This window comes from Bactrocera latifrons, unplaced genomic scaffold (assembly GCF_001853355.1).
Source record: "Bactrocera latifrons isolate USDA-ARS-PBARC rearing strain unplaced genomic scaffold, ASM185335v1 scaffold_517, whole genome shotgun sequence".
NCBI lineage: Eukaryota > Metazoa > Arthropoda > Insecta > Diptera > Tephritidae > Bactrocera > Bactrocera latifrons.
Genome location: NW_017537176.1, coordinates 85748 through 113278, shown reverse-complemented (window position 1 = coordinate 113278; position 27531 = coordinate 85748). Strand labels below are relative to the sequence as shown.

Below are 27531 nucleotides of genomic sequence, written 5' to 3'. Positions count from 1 at the left end.
TTCTATTCAACATTATTGTTATTCTTTTATTTATTGATTGCTTTCCTTTGCAAAAGGGTTGTTATCTGCGTTCTCATAGACTGGTTTCGTTAGACTTCCGTAAATAACAATTTGAATAAAACAATATATTGCCKCTAACATTAAACCGTTTATATTTCGTTTTAGTCAAGTTATAATGGTAAACGTTCGAACTAAAATTATGAAATCTAATGCAATACAATGTATAGGCAATTGAGCGTGTCATCATAAAAAAATAGTTTTTAATTGGTATGATATAATAAAATATGTTAATTTTCATCGTACAGAGGTGTCGCATCGCCCAAATTCATAGAATGAGGAGAAGTATTTGTACGAGGTGTACTTCGAATCGACCGTGGGCTCTTATGATCCCTTAAACGATAATGTTCATCTGAGAGTTTATTAAACGCAGATGACATGTCGCTGGCTGTTGGAATCGCATAGCTAACGCCCCTTAAGAAATCATTCCCAACTGCTCGAGAAATATTTGGGGTAGGATGTACTGGCTTACGTCTGGCCCATGACTCGGATGCCATTTGCCATTCTGCGCTCTCCTTTTGGGAAGAATAAATATGGTTTTTGGTTGACTCTAATTCCAATCTAGGGGAAATTCCATGATATAGATGGTTATCCTTAGGCTGCTTAAGGTTTACCGAACGATGATAATTTAAATTTGAGGTCGAAGAATTGGGACTGGGGGTATTATGCGCGTAACGAGGTGTTTGTGAAGAGTGTGGCGTATTATATGGGGTCATGAAAGGTGTTTGTCCGCTAGGGGTATACGGTGTATTAACATATCCGCCTTGATATCCAGGAGTATTTGGATAATGTGGGGTATGCATTGTTGATGATTGTGATATATGTTGATCCGATATTCGTGAATCAACGTTTCCTCTAGGAGTATCATATCCTGAAGTTCTAACGCTACCCGAAACATTTGGAGTAGAAATAGGAGTGTTCGCAATTATGGGGTCTGAATAATGATCTTTAAACCATTTTAGAAGAGAATTCAGTGAGTCGAATATTTGACCTCTAAAACGAAAGCCTTCCGGTACAACAGTGACGTATTCGTGTCTGCACTTAGTTTTAGGCAAATACGACAATAAAAATTTTCCGGGATAAGATTTCGATGCTGATATAAAGTAATGTATTTTTTTAGGGTCTTTAGTTTTTTCTTCTTTCAGCAATTCTTCCATTTTATCTTTGTGGCCACCACCTGTGTCTCTATAATATTTATAGGTAAGAAGTTCTCGCGCACATGCAGCCATGGGGTTTACATGTCTGGCAATGATTTCATCTAGATCTTCAAATTCTTCATTTCCAATCCATAGGCTTTGGCCCAAACTGAAAGCATTTTCCTTCCCTTCTTCTCGAACATCTATGTGTTGATAAATTCCCGAGGTAACTTTCCATGTAACAGTTAAATGATCTGATCCCTTACTAGATGGCCGTACAATAACTTCTCCTTGGTCCATATTTTCCATAATTTTAACAACTTCTGCATATGATTTGTTGTGGAATGATGGATGAATAATAACACGTTTTACGTACTGCTGTTTTGATCTCACTTGTTTCTGCTCATTTTCTTTTCGGTTGTCCTTTTCTTCCTTTTCATAGTCATAAAACGCATCTTTACGAGGTCGCCACTCATGATTTTTATCCATCAAGTCAGAGCTCTTTGAGGAGCAATCAACGGAAAACCTTTCTACATCAATTTTAATGATACGTACATGTATAGCTTGTCCAATTTGAACTCGATCCTCCGGATTCAATACATGTTTGTCTGATAAGTTTTTGATGTGAATGAATCCAGAAAGCCCATTATCTAACCGCAGTTTAACACCAGTAGCTTGTCCAGGGCAAGCACCTGCATCAAAATGATTCCATACCTCAGATAGTTCGGGGAAATCGTCCTTTAAACAGAACGGGCATTGCCAATGCCCAGTTTCGTCATTTCTTACGGGATTGGCTTGATCAAGTTGATCCCCTTGGGGCTTTTTGTGAGATATTCCTGAAACAGTAGCCAGCACCATTTTCCCAACATAAAATGACTCAGGTGTTTCCTTGGTTAGCATATCGAACAATTCCTCAGAATTTGCAGATCGATAAGGTGTTCTCAAGTCTTTATATAAAGCATTTAGTTCTGTACGAATGTCATACAGAGTTATACTTTTATTTCCAAATCCTTGTCTTTCTAACTCCACAGCAAATGCATCTAAATCAAGATCTTTAAGTCTTTCCGGAGATTCAAGAATTTCCTCTAAAGCGCCTGCAGGATTAGCTTCTTCATCATCATACTCCATTGCATCGATAGCCATTTTTCTGGCCCATTCATATGTTTCCGGATGTATTCTTGAACCATCCAAAACTTCAACATAGGCTTCTGTACTATCACCGAGTGAACTTGTATCTATTTTAATAAAACCCGAACAATTTATAAATACTTTTGGTCCTAAATGACACAAAGTCACCAGTTGAGTACGATTTTCCAACCTTTGATTGGACTGTTTGAGTAATTTTATTAACGCTTGTCCCTTTCGTGGACCCAATCCACAAATAAATTGCACTAAGTTTTGGGTATAAGAGTTTTGAACTGTTAAATTTATATCTAATCCAACTTCATTTGTACGATTTATAAATTCTATATACAAGTATTCTAACATATCTTCTTTTGCTAATTGCTCTTGCAATGTATGATATCGCAAGCACAGTATTTCTTCATCAGCGCTGCACAATTGCGAATATTCAACAAGTGGATCCTGCATTTTTCTTGCTATTGATACTGCTTGTTTTAATAAATCTGGATATTCTTTAAAATCAGATGCCCCTTTTTTAGAATTTGCATAAATCTTAGCCAGTTCATTGTCAACTATTTCCACAGCAATCATTGGAAATTGATCCTCTTCGGATAATTCTTTAATTAATTCCTGCACGTCGTTTTTTAACATCTGGGCTTCTCTGGACTCACCTCCAATTGCAATAATATGGGGCTTTTTATTTTGGATAAATTCTTTCAAATTTTTTAAATCCGATATTTTAAAATTTTTTTCATCGGAACGATATGAATTCTTGCGTTTTAAAATATGTGGTAATCGAAGATAATCGCTAACATCGCCTTCAACTGTTGTTATAGCACAAAATGCAGCCTGGGAATAATCTGGGACATATGCTATACCCATCGCTCTGATTCCTTTATTATAACTCCAATCGTCATACATATATTCATCAGAAATGTCAGGGCGATATGGTGCCACTTTCAACCAGTTCGCTAGTTTCATACAGCAAGATTTCAAAACAAACTGTTTCGCTTCATTTAGAAGTACTGTTTTCAATTCTTTACGTAATTCTGGAATAACCATAATTTTTAATGCAAGCTCAACGCATTCGGCTCGTAACGAATTCCATTCTTGGACCACTTTTGAAAATTCGTCACGCTGATAAAGTTGTTTAGCTTCATCAATATACGAATTTGATGTATTGCCATCTATATGATCAGAAATTGTTATTTCAATTAACTTATCTTCTTCGGCCATAGAAAGTCTCAAAAATTGGTCTCCAACTAAATCCTTTACAGGCTTTTTCGCTAAGTATTTCATGGTATAACAGGGGTGGTTTTCATCAATTTCTTTCAACCCCTTTTTAGTGGGCTGAATATCTATTTTAGCACGTTCAAAAAAAACTTCTCGAACAGACTTTTTAAGGAGTGGTTCCCTGGAGAGTTGTCGAGCAACCACGAATTTAGCAGCATGTACAACTTCTTCAACAGTTACAAATTTTGGACATAAATATTGCTTTGCAATATCGAGTGGAGCAGCTGTTTCCTGCTCCACTTCATGGCGCTGATAGCTGTCTCTTAAATTTTCTGCATAATGTTCAGGTGTTAATCCAAATCTTTTGGCAAATCCACATATGCCTGCTTTACGACACATTGCATACGGACCTGAATCCTTTGCTTGTTTTAATTGTTCTTCTCCTTCCTCAACCTCTTCCTCAAAATTTGCAACCATATCTTCGCCATCTTGTTGACTCTGGCGAAGTTCTTCTATAGCAAGTCGTTTTCGTTCTCTTTCTATTTTTCTAATTTGTTCTTGCATTTTAGGTATTTCATGTGAATAATGCAGCAAAAAATGCATATGAACATCTTTTAATTCCTCCATTGTCTGTACTTCCTTTAACCTCTCTAAATCCTCATCTAAAAATATTCGGAAATCGCTGGTCGTAGGAGTGTCACCCTGCTTATCTATACTCGATCTTTGAAAGTCACGCATTTTTTCAAATAATAGTTTTAATTTTTTCTTCCTACTATAAAGTTGACACCAACGTTCATCATAATAATATATCTTCCACAAATCTTCACAACTTAGTTCCGGTTTTACATATTCTTTCCTATAAAAAGCTATGAATGGTACCTCCAATTGTTGATTTCTAATAAATTCCAAGGTTTGCTTAATTTTTCCAACAGCACTGATTGGTTTCTTATGTTTGTCACGACTTGCGTCCAAAGATTCTTGTTGTGAGACCGTTGGCTTGCAAAACGCCTGTTTATAAATCCACTCTGCTTCATCGTCTAATTCAGATGAGCCCTCTGGCACAGACGTTACCGGAACTTGTCTTAACTGCATTCTTTCTGGTATGTCAGTCTTTCGGATGTCGTTATCCAAATCAGTGAAATGGCCTCGCTTAAGTTCACTTGGTTCATATAGATCGAATATAGTTTTCTTGGAAACTTTTTTTTTAGGCGGTTTCTTTTTACTTTTGCTTCGATCTTCTTCAGGAATATCTTCATCATATTCCTCGCCTTCCGATTCATCTTCATATTCATCTTCGTCATATTTTGCAAAATCATCGTAATCAAAATCAACTCCAAAAATGTCCTGACCTTCTTGCAATGATCTATGGATATAACAAAATATTAAATAATTATTTAAACATTGAAAAAAAAAATATATATATATATAAATTATTTTTAAATATATATGAAAAATTCTTATGACAAATATACCAGATATTCTATATTTTAATATAAAACATGTTCACCAAATTTTTAAAATTATTTTTCAGTTTCAGATATTCGCAATTTGATGGGCTTATAACCTTTTACTTCCCACTAAGTTTGATTTAGACGATCGTGTAAATTATATAATATTTCTATTAATACTGTGTTTTTTGTTTACATACGCGTCAGTGAAGATCGGTTTCCGCTTTTTCTTTTTCTCCGCAATTGGACGTCCTTCATCATCGACAATAAAATCATCTGCATCCGAATCAGATTCTTCTTCCTCTTCATAAGTGTCATGATCCTTTTGACTTCGTTCAGACCGCCTTTCCAAGTTCTGCAAGAGAAAAGTTAGAATACACTTTAAATATGTATGATTATATGTTTAATCAACGTTTTTATAATGCAAATAACTTTTGTAAGTCGAATATTAGTGCGGTTAAATGAATATCAAATGCCTAAAAACGGATAACATTTTGTAATTTTAATAATCATCGCAAGGCTGTTGTTCCGAAAATAAATTCATAATGCATAATAATGATAATATTCCATAGGTTTGTATATTATTATTAGGTACTTAGACATTTTGAACAGGTTTACTTTACTGGTGGCTAGACTCAATGAACCATTATAGGATTTTAATTTTGCTCATACTAGTACATAGACTTTGAGATCTTTATCAAACATGACTATACAGTTGAAGTGAATATTACGTAGATTAGAGAAAGATCTCTCATTGCCTTAACCACTTATTTAGCTATATAATTCATAACGTATTAACATAACACTTAGAAGAAGGAAATTTACAAAAAGTAAAATGAAAAATGAGAAAACAGACCCCTTACAAAAAAATAAAATCAATTAATAACGAGACAAAGTTTATTTCTTTAATATCTTTAAAATCAAACACAATTCGTAAAAGCACAGTCTTCTATAATTGTACTTATTTATGCTCTTAAAGCAGTGCTAGTCCTAAGAGGTTACATACAATACTAAGTAATGCCTTTCAACAGACTAATTTTACTTCATTATTCTTAATCGAATAAACTTCAATCCTAACGTCATATCCTAGCTCTTTTATAGCCCTGGCCGACGAGCAAAATTAATGCGCATTAAGCAACGCTAATGCGCATTGAAATTTTATGGTGACAGACGGCAGACTTGTGCATTTAGACAGCTGATAGTGAAATTTGTTTATTTATTAAGAAACAAGTAAAATAAAAATGAATAAGATAAATTATTAATAGGAATTTTGGTATTTTTGGAAAATCAATATAAATTTATCGAAAGAATTCATTTATTATTAACTACGTCAAAAGATAATAAAGTGAAATTAAAAGCAATAAATGATTGTAATGCGGAAAAAGTGTGCGAAAAAGTTAATAATATTGGAAAAATTGATAGCAAACTGTGCGTTGTTTATTTTCTGCCTTCTAAAGATATTAAAATTTGTTTTTGTTAATATATTTGTACCTAATTTAATTAGCAATACAAAACTGCTTACCTCTGATGCTGTAAACGCAAAGGAGGCATCAGTCTTCAAGCGACATCTGTCAAAAAATAGCAAAAATCGGGCATTTTTGAGCAGTGTTGCATACTCAAATTTGGTAAATTCAGCTAAATGCACGAAATTCTTGTACATTACAAACTCGCATTAACATGGGTCAAATGCGCAAGTAAATGTAAATTAAGCCCGTTAATGCATATTAACGCTGTCCTCTGTCAGGGCTATTATCAAGGCAACTGAAATCCGTCATTGAAAATCATCAGCAAAAAAAAAAAAAAAAAAATTGTTTATGAAAGTAATCCTAAATATTTCCTATTTATTTCCTTTCGACGAATTAAAATCATGTTGATGTAGAGTTTTCTTGCGGCTGACTCCATTAGACCTAGAGGTTTTGAATAAATATGACTATCTCCAAGATTGAAAATTTAACAAGGAATAATTACAGAAGATAGTATAAGTGTAAAAAGACAAAATGACTGAAAAAATACCTTTGAAAATTATTTACTAGTTTTAAAGTCTTTGTCATTATAAGACATTATATTAACCCTTCTAGTGCCGGGAGCCGATATATCGGCCCGCGCCTTGTTGTGCTTTACTACTGGTTTATACCCTTGTATTTTCTATAATTTTAAGTTCAAAAAAAACTAGTGTCATTGTTTAGCTCTGTATTTGATTCACAATACGCAGCTTTTTGAATCATGTAAATAATGTTTTTCAATTCGTTTTTACTAGCATTTTTCTGAAGGCTTGTAAAACTGTGAAATTCGGCCGGTTTTTTCGCATAAGAACCTCTATTTCGCCTGGTACTAAAGTTGTAATTTTGTAATTTTTTTTACACAAAAATGGACCAAAATTAACATCGAACCTTAAAACACGATTTAATTCTTACAAATTGTTGAATTTATAGCACAAAAACTAAACATTTTTTACACAACATTGTATAAACCTCTACAATCTACTTAAGTGTTAGTAATGCATTAAATCCCATAAAAAAAAAACTTGGAAAACAATTCCAGAACAACACCTACCTCGTCTTCTTCATCAAAGAGTTGTTCAGCAATAGCTTCTCTGGCTAAGCCTTCATCCACATGCTCTTCTTCGCCGTCACTTTCTTGAATACGCCGGAGCCGCTTAAAACGTTTCTGAAAAAAATTATTTATGCAATAAATATAAATACGTTTATGTGTTATCTTTTTTAACTAATTGCAGCCATAACATTTGAGTAATCATACAACTAATCTTAAGATAACTGACTTCGCTTCTCACTTCTCCAACTGCAAATTTGGAAATAAAATAGCATAATTTCGATTGTTACAAGGTTAGCTTTTCTACATATGTTTAAATGAAGATCTCCTACAATTGCGGCGATATTGCCTTTGCTAAGATCACTGGCGGTCCTTAGGTCCAGGCAAAGAACGCAAGAGGACATTAGAAAACCGATTCGCTTTTAATCGGATGAAATGGGTAAGGTCGCTAGCACGCGTATCAGCTTTGTCATGCACTTAACTAGTTTTGATCGCATAGTCGGTGAGCTCAAATTCAGTTTAGACGCTCGGCTATCGGAGTGAATACACATATTTGAAGGAAGTTGAACTTCGGAGCAGAAGTAGTCTGGCAGCTTGAATCAGGAGTTGATGGAGAGTTTCCAACAGAAGACTATCCTATCTTCCCTCTTACTTCAGTTCATCCGTGAAAGAATCTTTGGTTGTCCTGTTAGGATGGCAAGGTTCACAGAAGCTGTCTGGGACTGGGAGCATGCGCCCTTCGCTGTGTATATGAAATGTTCATCGGCAGACATCAAGAGGCATCGCGTTGTAGTCGGGAGTGCAGTGTTTTGGCATGTCTGTAGCTTCCTCGTTACACTGCACTCAGGCGACTATATTGGAGCGGGTTAGTAAGGGATCGGCCGGCAGATTGCCTTATATGCTGCCAAGAGCGTTTCTTTTTCTTTTCCCTACCGCTGCCGGCAAGCGATTTGAGAATTTTGTTGCGGCTCTGTACTCGGCAGCTCAATACACCTTTTCTCCAACGGCTTTGCCCCGCTTACAAATCGCTCGTATTTTAAAATGGAAGGAACCACCAGGAGAATGTTCTGCGATGCAGTGGTCTAGATATTAAGGAATGAAATCGAAGTAGTGTAGAATTTTAGTGCCCTTGATTGGCCGTCCTCATTATATACTTAGCTTCCCTTAGACTAATAGCAGCTTTCGCTGCAAAGCACCAACCTACTATGTATACAGATGCAACGTTTAGAATAACATTAAGTGGATATGTCAACATAAATAAAATCATTTAAAAAATACATCAGAGTGTTTAAAGTGTACAGACGCGTCCATTTAATTTGCTCCGTGAATTCAATAAAATAAATAATATTAATCTAGCAAAAAGAAAAACAAAAAAAAAAAAAAGTTATGTTTGTTTGCAGTGAACACAAATTAATAATAATAAACAGAAACAAATAGAGCCCGAATCAACAAGTGAAAACAAAAGATCAAACAAAAAATAATGAGTGCTTCGCAGCCTCACCAGCCGTAGGCATTTCTTCAATGCGAGAGAACGCAATAAAAAAAGGCCCGTCTGTACAAACAGGCATTGACCCGCTACGTCAATATAAAATGCATTAAGTCCTTCAAAGTCTGCGGTCAATCCTAAAAAATTTCAAAGCGGCACACCAAATAAAAATAAAACTGAAGTTTTAAATGGCAATAGATTTGCCATACTAAGTAATGGTTAAGACGACGATGCGAAGGGTACCACCACAGTCGTTAATGCCAAACCACCTGCAATATATTTGTGCGAACGTAGCAGTAATACTCTTGTTGCGAAATTAAGTGAAATTGTAGGTACTAATAATTTCTATATAGTGCCTTTGAAAAAAGGAAATATATACGAAATAAAAATTCAGAAGAAGAATTACTATTCATACCAAATGAAGAGCTCAAAAGGCTTAGTTGTTGTCATAAAAGGTATAGAATTTTCGGTAGACTGGTGGTTTTAGCATTAAATCGGTAGTAAATATTTTTAACAGGAATAAAGTCCCACAACCAATGTTCAAAATAGAATTGATGCCAAAATCTAACCAACTAAAGAAAAATGAAATACACCCGATTTACAATTTAAAATATCTGCTCCATCGCAATGTCCAGTATAATGTACAAACTGCCAAGAGTATGGACACACGAAAACATATTGCACTCTACGCAGTGTCTGTGTGGTGTGTGGTTATCTACATCCCACTTCAAAATGCACTCTTAAAAAATAAGAATTAAATAAAAAATGCAGCAATTTAGGAGGAAGTCACACATTTCTCTGAGGTTGCTATAATTTCATTACGGGGTGTTTGTAACATTTGGTTATCTGTAATTACAGAGGTTGTCCTGTATATAAAGATTTGAAATCGAAGTTGTCACAGGGCAAATAAGCACGTCGTAACCAAATGTTACGAGCACCCCGTAATGAAATTATAGCAACTTCAGAGAAAAGTTCAAATCCTATTACTTCTATCAATAATAATATGCAAGGAAGCTATGCAAATGTGATTGAAGCCAACAATGTGCAAATGCAACTGCCGTAAAATCCTCCAAATGGAGGTATTGAAACTATGATTATAAATCTTACACAGTGTACTGACACAATTTATGTCTAGCATGGAAAACATGATCCTAGATTTAAAAAAATCACAAATTCAAATGCTGCAAAATTTATTAAGTACAAAATAAACTTACTAAATCTGTATATGAAATTCTAATGGTATTAACCAACAAAAATTAGACATTATTAGATTTCTGTCTGAAAAAAATAAAGATATAACGCTTATATCAGAAACTCATTTAACAAATAAAAATAATTTCAATATACCGGTATTTAGACTTTATGTCACAAATCATCCAGATGAAAAGCGCATGGTGGCACGGCAGTGCTGATTAGAAATCGTTTAAACCACTATGCTCTTGAATCTCATGCTATCATCCACAGTTACAAGCTACAACAATATCACTAAAAATTCGAGGTTGTGACTTAAACCTTACGGCTATATACTGTCCACCTCGTTTTAAAATTACAGAAAGCGAATTTAAACACTTTTTTGGAACACTAGGTCAAAGATTTCTAGCAGGTGGAGATTACAACGCAAAACACACGTACTGGGGCTCACGTCTTATTAATCCGAAAGGACGACAGCTTTAGTACACTATTATAAATAAGCATAATAGGCTGGATATAATATCTCGTGGTAAGCCGACATACTGGCCCAGTGATAGAAAAAAAACAGACTTAATAGATTTTGCTGTAGTCAAAAATATAGATCGATTGCTTATGACAGCTGATACATGTACAGAATTATCATCTGATCATTCTCCTGTATTAATAAAGTTATACGAACAGCCCATGATATTTGAGCGAAAAGTTTCTCTAACATCACATAAAACTAACTGGTTGAAGTATAGAAAATATATCAGCAGCCACATCAATATTGATTGCAAAATAAAAGAAGGAAGGAAGACGCATTGATGAAAATATAAGAGAATTTAATGACGTAATATCTAATGCACCTGTATTAGAAACACAAAAAAAAAAAATAAACCGTTTGGTTTTAGAAAGATCACCAATAATGAAATAGGGAAACTTGTAAATGAGAAAAGGTGAGCTAGGCGTGAATGGCAGTTAAATCGCTCACCTTGAACTTTGCTTCAACTGAAATCTGCTGTACGAAAGTTGCTTGAACGCAAGGAAGAACACAACACGGAAAATTATATAAAGAAACTGTGTCCAAATTCTAGCAAGCAAAACTTTGGAAAGCCCAAAAGTCTTTCAAGCCACCAGTAGATTCCAACATGCCTCTAAGACAGTTGAATGGTAATTGGACACGTAGTGATGAGGATAAGGCAAACTGCTTTGCAAATCACCTAGAAAAGGCTCAAAGAACAACTTTAAGTAGCCAACCTTGCCCAATACCGCAAACGAGTCGCATGTGTCTATTAGGACTCTACTTTTGAAGTTACTAGAATAATAAAAGAACTTAACTTAAAAAGGCAGCAGGACATGATAATATTACGAAAAATACTAATTGAGTTACCAAATATTTCCGTAGATGCGCTCTCTTTGCTCTTCAATGCAATTCTTAATCTCGGATACTATTCTAATTCATGGAAAAAGTCGCAGATTATCTTGATAGACAAACCTGGGAAAGACTTAACACAACCGTCTTCATACAGACCAATCAGACTTCTACCCTGCCTTTCTAAAATATTTGAAAATTTGTTACTATCAAAGAAGACTTTTTCTCCACGAAAATAACAAAAAACAAAATATAATACCAACGCACCAATTCGGGTTTCGTGAAAAACCTAGCACGATACAGCAAGTAAATAGAATTACTAACGAAATAAGAAAAGCATTTGAGCGCAGAGAGTACTGTTCAGCTATATTTCTAGACGTGGATCAGGCGTTTGATAAGATGTGGCAAGAGGGCCTTTTATATAAGATTAAAAATATTCTATCTTTAGAATTGTATAAAACATTGGAATCTTATTTAAAAAATATAAAATTTATGGTAAAAGTGGGAGATTTCATATCTGATGAATGACAGATGAGGGCTGGTGTACCACAAGGCAGTGTTTTGGGCCCAACTCTATACATCATATATACAGCAGATCTTCCAACAGCTAATAATGTATTACCTTCAACTTTTGCGGACGACACAGCTATAGTAACAAATGTCAAATTTTAGCATCAAGGATATTAGCGAAGCATTTAAATTCTGTCGAAGAATGGCTGGCCGACTGGCGTATAAATGTGAATGAACAGAAACGTAAGCATGTCACATTTTCGTTAAGACCAAAAATGTCTCCGGCACTAAAAATTTACAATATTTTAGTACCCCAAGCGAATGAGGTAACTTATCTTGGTATTCACCTAGATAGAAGGCTTACGTGGAGAAAACATATCTACTAAAATAACTTGCATGAGGATAAGAGCTATAAATTTAAATTGGCTTTTAAATAAAAACTCCAAACTTAGCCTAGACAATAAAGTGCTTTTATATAATGCGGTCATAAAGCCGATTTGGATGTATGGCATTCAACTGTGGGGTACGACCTGTACAACTAATGTTGATATAATAAAAAGGTTCCAATCGAAAATGCTTAGAAAAATTACGTGTTCACCGTTAAAGAAAAAAGTAGAAGATAGCAGAATTAAATATATATCTAAACTCCGAGATCACCCAAACTCTTTGGCTAATGCTTTCGTACATTCCTGCGATCAAAGAAGAGATATGCCAGCGTCCTACTGAGCAACATATCACCAAAACAGCTCCATCACTTGCTTGAGCTTGTCTAGTTTATAAATCGATTGAAAATTTTATAACTTATTGTTAGGCTTTTAAAACAAAAGCAGATTCAATAAATAAAAAAGATATTGAAAAAAAAAAAAATTTTTTTTTTAATTCTCTTATAAATTTGATTATTTTTATGAGATTATGATTAATGTAGTGCAATGATATACTATTATAAAGCAGTCTAGAAAAACTGTGTTTCCAGAAATAACTTCATTTATTTCTAAATCTCAAAAAGTAAACAAGGGGAGTGATTTTTTAATCTTGCAATTTGCAAAAAAAAAATTGTTAAATAGCTTCTCTTTTAATTTTTGTTTGTTTTGTTGGCACAGTCTTCATATGAACGTATGCAAAGTTTCATTTCAATCTGTCGATTCATTCTTTGTTTACAAGCAATTTAGTGTCGACTATTTTTTACAATGGAAAAAATTTAATATCGTGCAGTGATAAAATTATTGCTTTCGGAAGGTGTAGCACCAAAAGAAAGAACAGTAGAAAGATGGGTAGCTGAATTTTAACGGGGTCGTAACATTTTCTTAAAGCTAGTCAAAAAAGGTATTTTAGTTTAACTTAAATTTTTATTTCGCATTACTTTTTGATTTATTAGAAAAAATAATAATTTCAGTAATGAATACTTCCTCCATTGTTAGTAATAACTTCATACTATATATCCGGTCCTTCATAGAATAATACAGGGAATCTATGTAGCTCAAGGAAATCTCCCTCCAAGCACGTTTAATAGCTGCTGTTAATGTTTCCTTATCTTCGTATCGCTTTCCTCCTTCGTATACCTTCCGTGTTAGCCAGCCCCAAACATTTTCAATTACGTTAAAATTTGGAGAATATGGTGGCCAGGTCATGACATTAACGTTTCGAAATAAACGACTTTACTACTCGGGTGTTATGAATGGGAGCATTGTCTTGTTGAAAAATCCAAGGAATTGGTCCAAGGAGATCTCTTAATTGTGGAAATATGGACTCCAACAATGTTTTGAATCGAGCGCCGTTCATCTTCTGATCGATAAAAACCAAGTGAATTGTTCCATAAAACGTGATGGCACCCCACACCATGACTCCAATTTCTCGGTTGTGGTGACCATTTAAATATAACTCATCGTTCCGCAAATCGTGATAATAATATTGAAAGCCATCAGGACCATCTAAATTAAAACGTTTTTCATCAGTAAAGACAACCGAATGCCAATCATTAAGTCGAGTGCCAGATTGAACAGTCCCCGTCATGTATTCTTTCGCGAATCGAATCGGGCCGTTTTTCTTTGCGTAGGTTATTCAGAGGTGTTTTTTTTTTTTTTTTAACCGGTATAAGTGTTTTGCATTGCTGATTGTACGCTGAACAGTTGAAAGGCTTGCTTTTACTCCGGCTGATTACTTAATCTAAGCATGATAAATAAATTTTAAAGTGCGTATATTTCAATAACCAACCAAAACGCACGTGATTGCCATAGACATTTCTGGAATCTTCGAGTTTACAGTAATTTTTTCGCAAAACAACCTACTATGAGCAAATATTTTTCGGGCAAGATTCGAACTTTGCTAAGAAAAGCATTTTGGACAATAAGATCAAGCATGATTATAAATACAACAATTAAAAAAGGTGCGTCTAAGCTAAGATCACCACTGTATATATATTTAAATATATGGGGAGAGTATTGAACATTCATTATTTGACGAAAGTCTGAAAGGGTCACATTTCATTTCTTATTAACTTATATTATAGTTGGGTCTTAGATTCACTTAGTTATGATAAATTTAAATTTTAAATTTAACTTAAATGATATGTATGTGCATGTGATAGAAGCCGAACAATTTTATATATTCGGGGTATGAAGGAGAAACGAAAATAGTTTTATTAGGGATTAAGGATTTTGACCACGGTCTGGACTGATTTCATTCATATTCATATTCACTGCTATTTTATTCCACTTTATTACGACATTACACCTCCTAATCCAGGGTGTTATGCGACTCCCGCGCCCATTGGATGATTTGCAGCCAGGAGGTAAATTCGGTTGTATTCTAACGGAGTCTTCCCAACACCGGGCCGAATTGGGAAGTAACGGTGGCCTCACCGCGGGCTCTGGCGCGGCTAACCTTTTAGTTCCCCTTAAAATACATAGACCCGAAAGCTCACCTCGTTGAGCCAAAAATACAACTACGACTAAGCAACGATCAACGCAGACGACAATGGACAACGGAAACTACAGCGGTACTGTTGCAAACAGGAAGGCTGAGGGGCTAAACGCAAGTTTAGTTTCCTGGACGCTCTATCGCCTGATGTTGTTTGAGGAGGCGCAGGGAAAGACTGCCCCCTCTACCAATATGCAGGTCGTCCGGATGGGAATGATGACCCTCGTAGGAAGGGTATGAGCGTTGCCAGCTTAAAATGGTATCTTAGGCACCTCCAGGAGGGAAGAACTCTTGAGGAGGCTGAAAAGGTGCGTAAATACCGCATACAGCAGTAAAAGGAGCAGCGTGGTTCGGGGTGGTGAACCTGTCAACGCAAATCCAACCGTTAGGACTGGTAGCGTAAAGACGGCAACCCCGGCAGCCAAATCACGCCACAGGAGCCACCAACCTCCAAGAGGCAACGGGGCATGGCACCGTTCCCACGACAGTCGGGTCTACGAAAACCGGAACGGACCCGGATTTTTATCCGGCCAAGGACTGTCAACTCGGCAGAATTCTGCCGTTACAACAATAACAACAACAGGCAACGGGGCAACTACGCTCAGGTAGTTGGAGGCCAACTCTCCGCACCGAATCCTCCTCGGGCAGCTGAGGGACAGCGCAGATATGCGGATGCCTTGAAAGGATGACTGTGCTGCTTCTGAACTACCCGGCGGAAACTCTGGGAGCAGAGGCGCTCACCGCCCTGCAAGATCTTCTCATGGAGTATACTTCAAGGGCGGCTTCATGCAGATCGGTACGGTACTCCTCCCAAGATGTGAGGGGAAACCTTATGAGTTTGCCTTGGGCCTCGTCAGGAACCAAAACAGAGGGATCAATACCTCGGCCTGACGAGTGGTCGATAGCAAAATGGAGGGTTCCGGATGGATGGTTGCTTCCGTCTGAGCTATCGGTTTAGCACGGTAATCATGAGGCCCTACAAGCCGAAGGCTACCGAAAAGGAAGACGAGAAGATGCAGGTAAGAGAGTAATTTCCTCATTGAACCGATCTTATAGTGGTAGTATGGAAGTAGCCAAGGTAAATCTGCATCACGCGGCGTTAACATCCGCTGCAATCGAGATCAGGTTTTCGGTGGATAACCTGGACATCCTGTTAATACAGGAGCCGTGGGTCCATAGAGGAGAGGTCCAGCGAGAGACCCCGAGCCTGTATAGTAGTTAGAAGAAATATTGATCACTTATGTACACACAGGACCTAGTTGCGGTGCAGGTCAGTGATAAGGAGGGTACGGACTTCGTCTTGGCAACGAAGGAGATACACATACTGCGCCCCCTCTAAGGCTGTGCAGGGCCTGGTAAACTACTGCAGGAGGTACAAACTGCCCCTGGTCCTGGAGTGTGGGGGAGTACAGACTGCAATGTACGAGGTGAGTCTCTCCTAGAATTTTTTATTAGTAATCATTTAAGTATTGAGAATGTTGGGTGTCAACCTACATTTGCCACGAACAACAGGAGGAAAGTGCTGGATATCACCCTGAGTAACGAATTCTTAACGGGGGTAGCGTCAGAACCCTCACTGTCAGACCACAGAATCTTGTGTCTTGTCATGCAAATCTCCCAAAACACAAATTGGACCAATTATCCGGATTAGAGCGAAATCAGATAGGGGATCGGAAATAGGTCAGAGGTACTGGAGAGCAGGCCATCTGCGCTGAATCAGGTCATCACGTATATCGTATACAACGTATCACTGTAGCTGCCCCCTAAAGACGATCACCAAAAGAAGCAACTGCCCCATGGGGACAAGTAAGAGTGGGAGCAATGTTGCCTGCTTGAGCTCCTGGGGGCGAAAGGTCCTCTGTTGACGGCGCAGCGCGCGCACTATGTGCAGATTGCATAGCCGTAGAGGCTAGTGTCGCAGTATTGCGTAGGCAACATAGGGCCACGTAACTCGTGGTCCACTCCCAGTGAGTCTTAAGGCCTGAGCAGGTCTGAAGATGATGAGTTTGGATGGAGCTTTTTTGCACAAACGCAGCAGAAAAATTGCTCCAATTCAGGCCACCCTGCTGCAAGGCATTGCTCCAATGACGACAAACACAAATTAACACTCACCGATCCAAACGGGGTTAGATCGCCGAAATAACAGCCCTTGGTCGGATGGAATGTGAGCCAATTCCGGTGCGTAGAACCGGTTGTCGTGGGCCGCGAGAAACACAAGTGACCCTAGCGCAACTTCGTTCTGGATTTTGTAGCACGTTAAACTTCTACTTATTCAGAATAGACCCTGACATACCATACCCAATGTTGCAGGACATACAACGAGTCTCCGCATGCCACTGACGACCTGTTTGCATGACCTACCAACCCCACCCATCTAACACCCTTTTCCCTTTGGTTTCCTGGGCCACCCGTTAGATGACGTCGACGAAAACACAGATAACCCTTACCATCCTAATGGGGATTGATAACAGTTATAATCTTCTCTGCGGAGGAGAGAGCTACGGCACTCCTGAAATATGGAGCAGTGGCTTGGGCTCCGAAAGCATTGCAGACGACGGTAGGACTTAAATTATCGAAACTGCAAAGGCTCGCCCACGTATGTCAGGAGCTATGCGTACATGCCCGACAACGGCACTTGAGTCTTGCTGGAACTCACCCTAAGCACAATCTGCTTCAAATGACAGTAGCATATCGTCGGAAATGAATTGGCTGATGAGTTTGCCCGCTCTGCAGCATCCACCAACATGATAGTACCGAAACCTTATTGTTGTAACGACAGATTCTGCGAGTTGACAGTCATTGGCCGGATAAAAATCCAGGTCCGTTCCGGTTTCGTAGACCCGACTGTCGTGGGAACGACAGAGCTGTCGGTCCCCACACCATAAAGAAACTGCTCCGCAAGGATGAAGCGGTGGGTAGGGAGAGGCTTTGCCATCAACTTCCAGGCTTGCGCCACGCAAAGTTGCTTACAACCTCAAAAGGTTTAAATATGTAATCAACCTCGCAGGGGGTAAAGTCAGGCTACTGGTCGCTTTCTTCACTGGCCATTGCAAGCACAAGAAGCACTTATTCAACATGGGCCCAGCTTGTTGCGCAAATAGCCGCTTCTGCGACTTGGAGTCTGAAACTCCAGAACACCTGCTAATGAATTGCACAGCAATCTGTAGACACAGGACTAAGGCCCTTGGATCCATGTTTCCAAATTGTCATCACATCGTCACAATAGCACCTAGTAGTATAATTCATCAATTTTCTTGGGCTAGTTGAGATGTTGTGAATTAGGAAAAAGCACAATAGAAACGAGGTCGCGGTGCAATTCCCATTTATTTATCTAATCTAATCTACATAGAAAAATATGCTCGTTGACATTTAATCCGATACCTCACATAATGACTAGTATGTAAGACAAAATGGGAATCGATTGTGCGGAAATATTTACATATATTAGGTATATGAGGGCTAGGGTAATTATTTTCCCGAGTTTATCTATTTCCGCAATAACCATTGTTATTAGAAAGAGATGCTTGCAGAATTTCATTCAGATAATTCATACATATATTGTGTAACATATTTGCGGTAAAAAAATCAATCGGAAGTTCAAAAAACTTTATATTAGATATATGGGAGCTATGGTGAGTATTGACTCGATTCTTTCCATTTTCACAACAAGGATAGTGTGCCCCTTATCAGGAAAATATACCCACTGAATTTTAATAATAATCCTTAGAGTTTTCCAATCTCTTAAGTACAAAATGAACTATAGGCCCTAGGGTCAATATATTCGATATTCGGGGACTCGAAAAGTTGTGGTCAGATTGTGACCTATTATTTAGTTGTCGTGTTCTCATGGAACCTTTTGTTAAAAGTTTGCATCCATATCTACAGTGGTATCTTATTTGTACAGTGAGAAAATAATATCGAATTTAAAAGGGTGATATATAAAAAATAGGCATCTTTAAGTTTAGATTTAGCTTATTTATCTAATCTAATCTGCTAGCTGCGTAGCAATATGTTGCGAGAGCAATATGATAAGAATTTTAAACTTAAAAAACCAAGTATTCTTAAAAAATGTAAATAACCTTAATAGAGTATAAAAAGCTAAAAATCATTACCTTTCTTTCAACTTTTACACCTAAATTCTCCTCAATTAAGTCATAGTCATCATCTTCCAATCGATCGTCTAATTCATCATCATGTTTTTTTCTCTTTTTTGATCCTGTATCAGAATATTCTCCATCACTAGCCTCTTCTTCAATGGGATTATCATCGATCAAATCCTTCAATTCTTCACGTAATCGCTCTTCATCGTCTAGAAAGAAAATAAATTTAGATACACATAGAATCATAAACCATCTAGATATTGATTTACAACAAAAAATAAATATGTATATTCTGACTTTAAATAAAAAATGTTTGTGAAAATAGCTGGTTAAATGTACTATATACTACATAAATAATACACTTGCGGGTATTAAAGCGCACCACCATTTTTTTACACAATTTTCATCTTTATAACTGTAAATTTAAGAAAAACATCTTCTAGGCATTGGGAAATTAATATTTTTTTTTAATTGGGTTGAACACTGTTCTGCTATAATCGTATTTTGATTGCGTATTTAAAAAGTTGTGAAAATGGCAAACAATCAAAGAAAATATCGCGTGACCAAAAATTCGAAAAACTTTCTTAAAGAAGACCATGTCAGAGAAAGATTTGAAAAGTTTACACCATTTATACACTTGAATAACAAATCGAGGGCATATTTTGGAGTAGCATTTTCCGATTTCGGGGTTGAAATGGGTTTGTATGGATAGAGGTCCTCCAGATCAAAAAAAAAAAAGTGTGAACAAAAACAATTGAACAGAAGTTATGAAAATAAAATTATTTTTCCACTATTTAATACAAAACTAATGTATAGTTAAAAATATAAACGTAAAATTCATTATAAATCGGAAGAATACGCATTTTAAATAATATATTATCATAAGTCAGCGGCATAATTTCTTGGTCTGGAGGACCTATTTGTACATACCTATCTTAACACCGAAATCGGGTGATTTTGTTCTAAATCGAATATGCTTCCTGGCTAGTATCCCGACTATGATGGTTAAGATTCGATCACAACTGACGAAATTGGCAATATTACTATTCTTTTGGCGCCGCGATTTGATGGCACGGATGGATAAAGGAGGTCTTCAGGATTAAAAAGGTATTCACATATACCCTTCTCAGACTCATAGTTTTCGAGATATTTCTATTTAAAGTTCAAAAATGTTTAAAAACAATGCTCGTTTTTTCCTATGTTTAACCCACTTTTCGCACATTTTTCAATTAATACTACGTTTTACTGTGGCTGATACATAGGTAGTACAACTAATATCATCTATATGATTTCTATTATTTAGATTATAACTATTACTTAAGGAGATATCGCATTTTTGGTGAAGCAACTTGTGTTAGTTCACAAAAAAATTAATCAAAAAGCATTTCGTGCGTTAAAAAAGCATTGGTTTTTGGGGAACAGGCAGCCTAGTGGACTGCATATTATGAAACGGTTATCTTGCGTGGCAAAACAAAAAATAGGCAGACAAGGTTATGGCGTCAGTCTTTTGGGATGCCTTGTTCTCTTCAATAGTTAACAGGTATGAAAAAAATGTAATAGCTACCCATAGATGTACTGAATCACCCAATTTATTACTTAAGAACGAACAACCCTGTACACATTATGAAAACTTGCTATTGCTCTACAGATGTCGCCTTTTAAGGTTTGAATATTGGATACTGCGATGGTAGTGCAGTCTATCGGATCCAATGTAAAACATTCCAAAATTACCAATTAATTAAAAATGAAAAATTAGTTTCAAAAAACATTTGCCATCAAATTGTGAATCTAAACTATTCTCGAACCTAATTGAACACACTTGAAAATTTCATCAAAATCGGTCCAGCTGTTTAGGAGCAGTTCATTTACAAACACACTGTCAGAAGATTTTTATATATGTATAAAGATATATTTAATTTCACTGTACATATTCAAATATATCAAAAATTTACACTAATTGTGTATTTTTTAAGAAAATAAATATATTTTAAAAACTATTTTGCACATTCAAACTTTCAAAAGATTTTTGTGTTTACATTTATGACAAATAGCAGTGTTGCCATATTTGTGTCTTGAAAATAAAATAAAAAAAATTTTATTTTTCATATTTAGACACATAAATGATTCAAAATGAACTATTGTTTCAAATATTTACATGGATTATATACCATAATAAATAGAAACAACTTATTATAGAATGAAAAGTTTTTCAGTATTTCTCTCCTTGACTATGAACACCCCGGTGATTTTTTGGTAATTTTTTCAAAACACAATATGTGGCAACACTGATATTTGTCATGTCGTGTAATTAAAAATAAAATGAGAGTGAACTGTAAATAAAATTGTGGAATTAAATACAAATATCTCGTAAACTATACGCCTGAGAAGGATAAATGTGTATACATTTTTTTAATCCAGAGATCATCCTCTTTCAGATTATACTCTCGAATCATGTATACAAATTCCGCTGAAGCTTTGTATGGATGAAACCAACGATTGCAGGGAATAATTTCAAAAATCAAACCAATAGGCTATATTTTACGACTATTTTACGTCGTGCTCGAATATGTAGAAAATTATGGAAGAATAGATGTATCTAGCGTTCTCTGGACAACAAATCTGTTACACTACAACCTAATTTTGATGGTTAGCTATCGAAATCCGAAGTATGGCGCTACGATAAGGTAAAAAAAGAGTAAAGACCCCAGCATCTTCTAAGCAGAAGTATACACCATTACATGCTGTGTAGAAATCATACTAAGCAGAACACCAACTAATCAGCATATACTAATCTGCATCGACAGCCAAGCAGCGCTGAAAGCAGTATAACAATGTACAATCAAATCGCAGATGGTATGGTAATGTGTCGATAAACTAAATGCATTTGGCTAACCGAATAATGTTCGAAAAAGCATACAAACTTGCTAAGGAATCAGGACCAGAACTCTTTTTCCCAATAAGATCTCACCTAATAGCCCCGACAGACGACAGCACTAATTTGCATTAGCGGGCTTAATTTATATTTACTTTCGCATTTGACCCATGTTAATGCAAATTTGTAATGCACAAGAATATCGTGCGTTTAGCTAAATTTACCAAAATAGAATAGGAAAACACTGCTCAAAAATTGCCGATTTTTGCTATTTTTTATTCAATTGAAGTCTGCCGCCTCCTCTGAGTTTACAGCATCAGAGGTAAGTAGTTTTATATTGCTAATTAAATTATGTGTAAGTATAATAACAAATTTTAATATTTTTAGATGGCAGAAAATAAACAACGCACAGTTTGCTATCCATTTTTCCAATATTCTTAACTTTTTCGCATTACAATCAATTATTGCTTTTAAATTTCACTCTTCTTCTTTGAACGTAGTTAATAATAAACGATTTTTTTTCGTTAAATTTATATTAATATTCCAAAAATACCCAAATTTTTATTAATAATTTCTCTTATTAATTTTTATTTCACTTTTTTTTAAATAAATAAACAAATTGCACAATCAGCTGTCTGCGGTCTGTCACTATAAATTTCAATGCGCATTAACGTTGCTTGATGCGTATTAATTTTGCTCGCCTGTCAGGGCTATAAGAAAAGAAAAACTGAGACACGAGTAAATATACACAAAAAGATATAATAACACATGGTATTTCTCTATCTTTCACTAAATTTATTCACTTTTTTTTCACTATGTATATTTAAATATACGCTCTTAACATTGAAATAAGTTCACATTTTAATTTAATTTTGTAATATTTTACCTAAATTTATTCATTTAAAAATCACTTAGCACACTCGTCGTTGCAAATTATGAGGAAAACGAGTGTTGCCACATCTATATGTAGGATTCTTAACGATTTTTCTTTTCTTATTATTGCGTGATTCTTTTTTCTACATTAGTTACAATACGAAATACTTTCCAACATTTTTCAAGTTATAATTTAGTTGTGAACACTTTTTCCATCTACATATGTATATGTATAAAATGTGATTTATAATTAATAAACACAAATAACTAAAACTCTATGATAATATTATAAAATTTATATGATATCGGGATGACTGAACTACTTTCGCGTAGTACTCCTTTCTGCGTTGACGGCCTTCGGCCGAGCTCTGAAAAAATAACCCTGATCTAACAAATACCCGGGGTGACTGAAGTACTTTGCATAGCACTCCTTTCTGCGTTAAAAAAAAATATATTTGGGGTATTCACAACCCGTCGTAAAGCATCGTAAAATTATACATTTTTACACTTGTTTAAAAAAATTGTTGTTGGACTTCATACAAAAATGAGTTTACACATTTACAATTCTCAATGCTGTTTTCGAATCGTTATAACTTATAACTTTATGAGACCTTATGAAACCCCTAATTGAGTTTTCGGTTAAATGGTGGTTAAATTTTAATTATTATATCTGTCAGCGATTTCCATTTATTTATTTAGGTGACAATATATGTATAAAATTTGGATTTATTTAAAAGATTATATTTTAATTTAATTAATTTGAATAAAGAAATCGGAATTGTGCCCAATTTTCATTAACGGGATTAATTTGCATTAACTTACGCATTTGACCTAAGTTAATGCAAGTGCACAAGAATTTCGTGCATTTAGCTGAATTTCCCAAATTAGAGTAGGAAGCACTGCTAAAAATGGTCGGTTTTTTGCTATTTTTTGACAGATGTCGCTTGGAGTCTGCCGCCTCCTTTACGTTTACAGCATCACAGGTAAGCAGTTTTATATTGATAATAAAATTATGTGTATGTATATTAACAAAAACATTTTATTTTAGATGACAAAAAATAAACAACACACAGTTTGCCATTTTTCCAACATCCTTAACTTTTCCGCACATTGCTTTTAATTACAATTTATTATCTTTTAAATTATTTAATAGTAAACGAATTTTTTAGTTAAAATTACATTGGTTTTCCAAAAATACGAAAATTGCCATTAATAATTTCCTCATCCGTTCTTATTTCACTTTTTTTTTTAATAAATAAACAAATTTCACAATCACAATCTTATTGTGCATTATTTTGATCGTCTCCCAGGGATATAAAGCAAACACATGTGAAAACCATCAAACCCTTCAAGCATCCTACATTTCATAAGAGATTATAAGACAGCTAGATGAAGTAATATGAACAGAGTTAGAGGACAGATTAGACCATTAGTCGCAGTACATATTGTCACAATATTATCTATCTATTTATTTATCTACCATTGAAAGACCTTACACAGTGAGCAAGCATAATCGTCACATATAATCATGGGACGTTATAAAATATTGTGAGAAGTTGAAGAAAGCTAAATTGTAAGTTTTACCACTTGTTAGATCTTGAAATGTCTAATTATTGGCTCTTATACAAAATAAGTCCAAAATGAAACGAAAGCACACGGTAATCAGTTGTCATCAGCAGTAAAAAATAGGTACAAAAATAACGTAAAACGTAGAGCATTAATAGAAGCGAACATTTAACAGAAAACGCATAAGGGCCCAGCTCAGCATATTCCTCCAATGCCAAAAGGGACGCAGACCACTATGTTTGAGAAGAAAATCAGTTGCAAGCGTACGGAATGCAATTTAGAACCACAATTCATATGTGAAAAATGGCTTTAAATTTTTTCACGCTTGCTAAAATGTTTGTTTATTTCCTCCCAAATAAACATTCTTAAAAATTAGAAAATGCGTTCTTAATATCTTTTCATATAAACGTAATTTTAGAATACCGTACGCGAATTTCGGAAATAAAATGGATATCGTCGGATAGAGGAGGTTCTCCAGATCAAGAATATATATATATATAGCCGCAGGAAACCAATAGTTTTCGAGATACTTGCGTTTAAAGTTGAAAATCACCACTATTTCAATTACGTATTTTTTCGAATTAAAATTAATATTACATTTTTATTTTGCACTTTTATATCCACTAGCACTTCATTAATTCATTTGTACACATTTATTTTATATTATATAGTTCAATTATATAGTTTTAATTCAATATTTAACTTATTGTTCAAATCTATTTACTTAACAATAACGAAAAAGCTAYAAACCGTCAAATAATAAGTGTTAACATACTAATATAATATATTTGAACAAACTGAAAAAAATACAATCTAGTGGAAGATTAATAAAAAGCAGTTTTACGCGAAAAAAAACTTGACACATCCTATTGGCGGGTAATAAAAAGATTTTTTTGCGATAGACAACTGCAAAAATCTTTTTTTTTTTTTTGGAGTATAATCTATTTTCTTTATTTCTTTTAGTTCATTTACAATAGATGTCGATAATTATTTCACAGACTGCAAACCTTTAGTTGTTGTCAATTAAATAGATTTGAAGCAATAAGTTTAATATTGACAAAACTATTTTTGCTCTATATAATGTAAAAAAATGTGTACAAATGATTTAATGATGTATTAGTGAACATAAAAATTAAAAATATAAGTGCAAAATGAATTTTAATCATAAAAATTTTTAATTCAAATAGTGGTAATTTTCAATTATTAAACCCAAATATCTCGAAAACTATAAGTTTCCTGCGGCCATATATTCTTGATCTGGAAAATCTCCTCTACCCGACCATACCCATTTTATTCCCGAAATCCTGGGACGGTATACTAAAGTTTTCCCATCATTTCCTATAAACGTATGTTTTTATTTATATTGACATTTTTAATGATACGTTTTTTTTATTAAATATTCATAGGATGGATACGGATAAATAAGGTCTCCAAAAAAACTTATATATGCTTTAAGTTCAAAAATGCAACTATTTGAAGTATGTACGTGTTTTGTTGATTTGTAATATAATTTACAATTATATTTTTAAGTTTTATATCCTCTTCTCCAATTGATTTCTACACATTTATTTTAAACAGTTCATACTATATATTATATACTTTCCAAATTTTAATATTCTATTCTTTTGTTCAGATCTATATATTTTCACACAACCAATCATAAGTCAAAGGCAGATATATATAAGTATATACGAATATATTCTTAATCTAGAGAACCTATGGCGCTTATTAACGCAATACAAATTATACGTGCGTAATACATAAAAACTACATTATATTTTTGGTTTTTAACGCATTAAGGCATAGCTCAATTAGAAAACGTGTTTTAAGCATTCATCTGTATTTACGTATAACAAACCATCTTGTTGGCAAGTAAGGCAACACATTAAAGCTAAGAAAGTTCGACAAAAAGCGTTTGACTCAAAACAAACTTTAAACATTTATTAATATATAAAACACTCTTTTAACATACCTTCGTCATCTTCTTCACTACTGTCAGCAAGAGCTTTTAGCTTCTTTAATTTTTTCCTCTCATTGGTGTCCAATTCCTCCTCCTCCTAAAGCAAATAAGTAAGGTTTTCGTTTATCTGTATATAAACATAGAGGATATTTTTACCTCGGATTCTTCAGCTTCCGAATCCAAGAAATCTGCCATTTTATATTAATCTTTTTCGGAACAATATACCTGGCACAACACTAAATCTCTTACAAAAATTTAATTTACACAAACATCCACGGTCAAGATGTTAAATAAGTGTCGATATTTTACAACTTCGATTCTCACATTATAATCGATTTAGATACAACGATCAACATATTTTAATAACCCAGCAAGAAAACAGACGCAAATAAATATATTTTAAGAAAACATCCCATGGTTACATAACTGAAACAGTTACCCATTAAAACGGTTATTCGGAACCAATTTTAAATGTGCACACTATAAGTATGTTAAAAAAAAATATATGTATATATGGCTGTCCAGTACTGATGAACGATTTTTCACTTCTTCTCACGCCAAACCCTTTGAGGGTTTTACTATATTGACCTAGTACCATCACCCTGACTTGGAAATTCTCACCCCTCAGACAATAATCCCAAAAATGTGCCACAGTGTTGAATGAATGATAATGAGGAATGCACTGCGACCTTTGGTCTATTGTGCCCTCTCCTTCCTTACATTGCCTCACTTAGCCCCAGCCCATTAATGAAGTACAGTAGGCTGCTAGGCGCAAGCGAGGCAATGCGATCCCTATCCGGAAATAGAACTCCAAGGGCCTTGGCTCTRCGAATACAGACTGCTGTGCAGTCGATCAGCAGATGCTCCGGAGTTTCAGGCTCCCTGYCACASAACCGGCAGTTGGCGCAAGCTGATAGGCCCATTCTGTACAGATGCCCATTCAGCTTACAGTGGCCAGTATACCATGCGACTAACAGCCTGAGTCTGCTCTTGGGGAGGTTTATTACTATTTTGAACCTTTTCAGGTTGTAACCTCCCATTAGCAGCTTGGCGTGTCTCACACCATGAGTTTGTCGCCAGTGCTCTTCCCTTCCTGTTCTTTCCTTTTTACGGAGCAGCTCCTTGATGGTGTGGGGACCCACTCCTGTGAAGGGTTC

The 27531-nt window shown here is 35.3% G+C and overlaps 1 protein-coding gene across 1 annotated transcript; it reads right to left on the bottom strand.

Moving 5' to 3' along the window:
* Positions 1-26653, bottom strand: LOC108973991 (transcription elongation factor SPT6). The gene is made up of 6 exons (XM_018941565.1): positions 26531-26653; positions 26387-26471; positions 19116-19312; positions 7550-7663; positions 5197-5351; positions 1-4911 (listed from the first exon to the last, which is right to left on the bottom strand). The coding sequence occupies exons 1-6, from the start codon at positions 26567-26569 to the stop codon at positions 288-290; spliced, it is 5214 nt and encodes a 1737-aa protein (XP_018797110.1). The 5' UTR covers positions 26570-26653; the 3' UTR covers positions 1-287.
* Between the last annotated feature and the right edge of the window lie 878 nt (positions 26654-27531).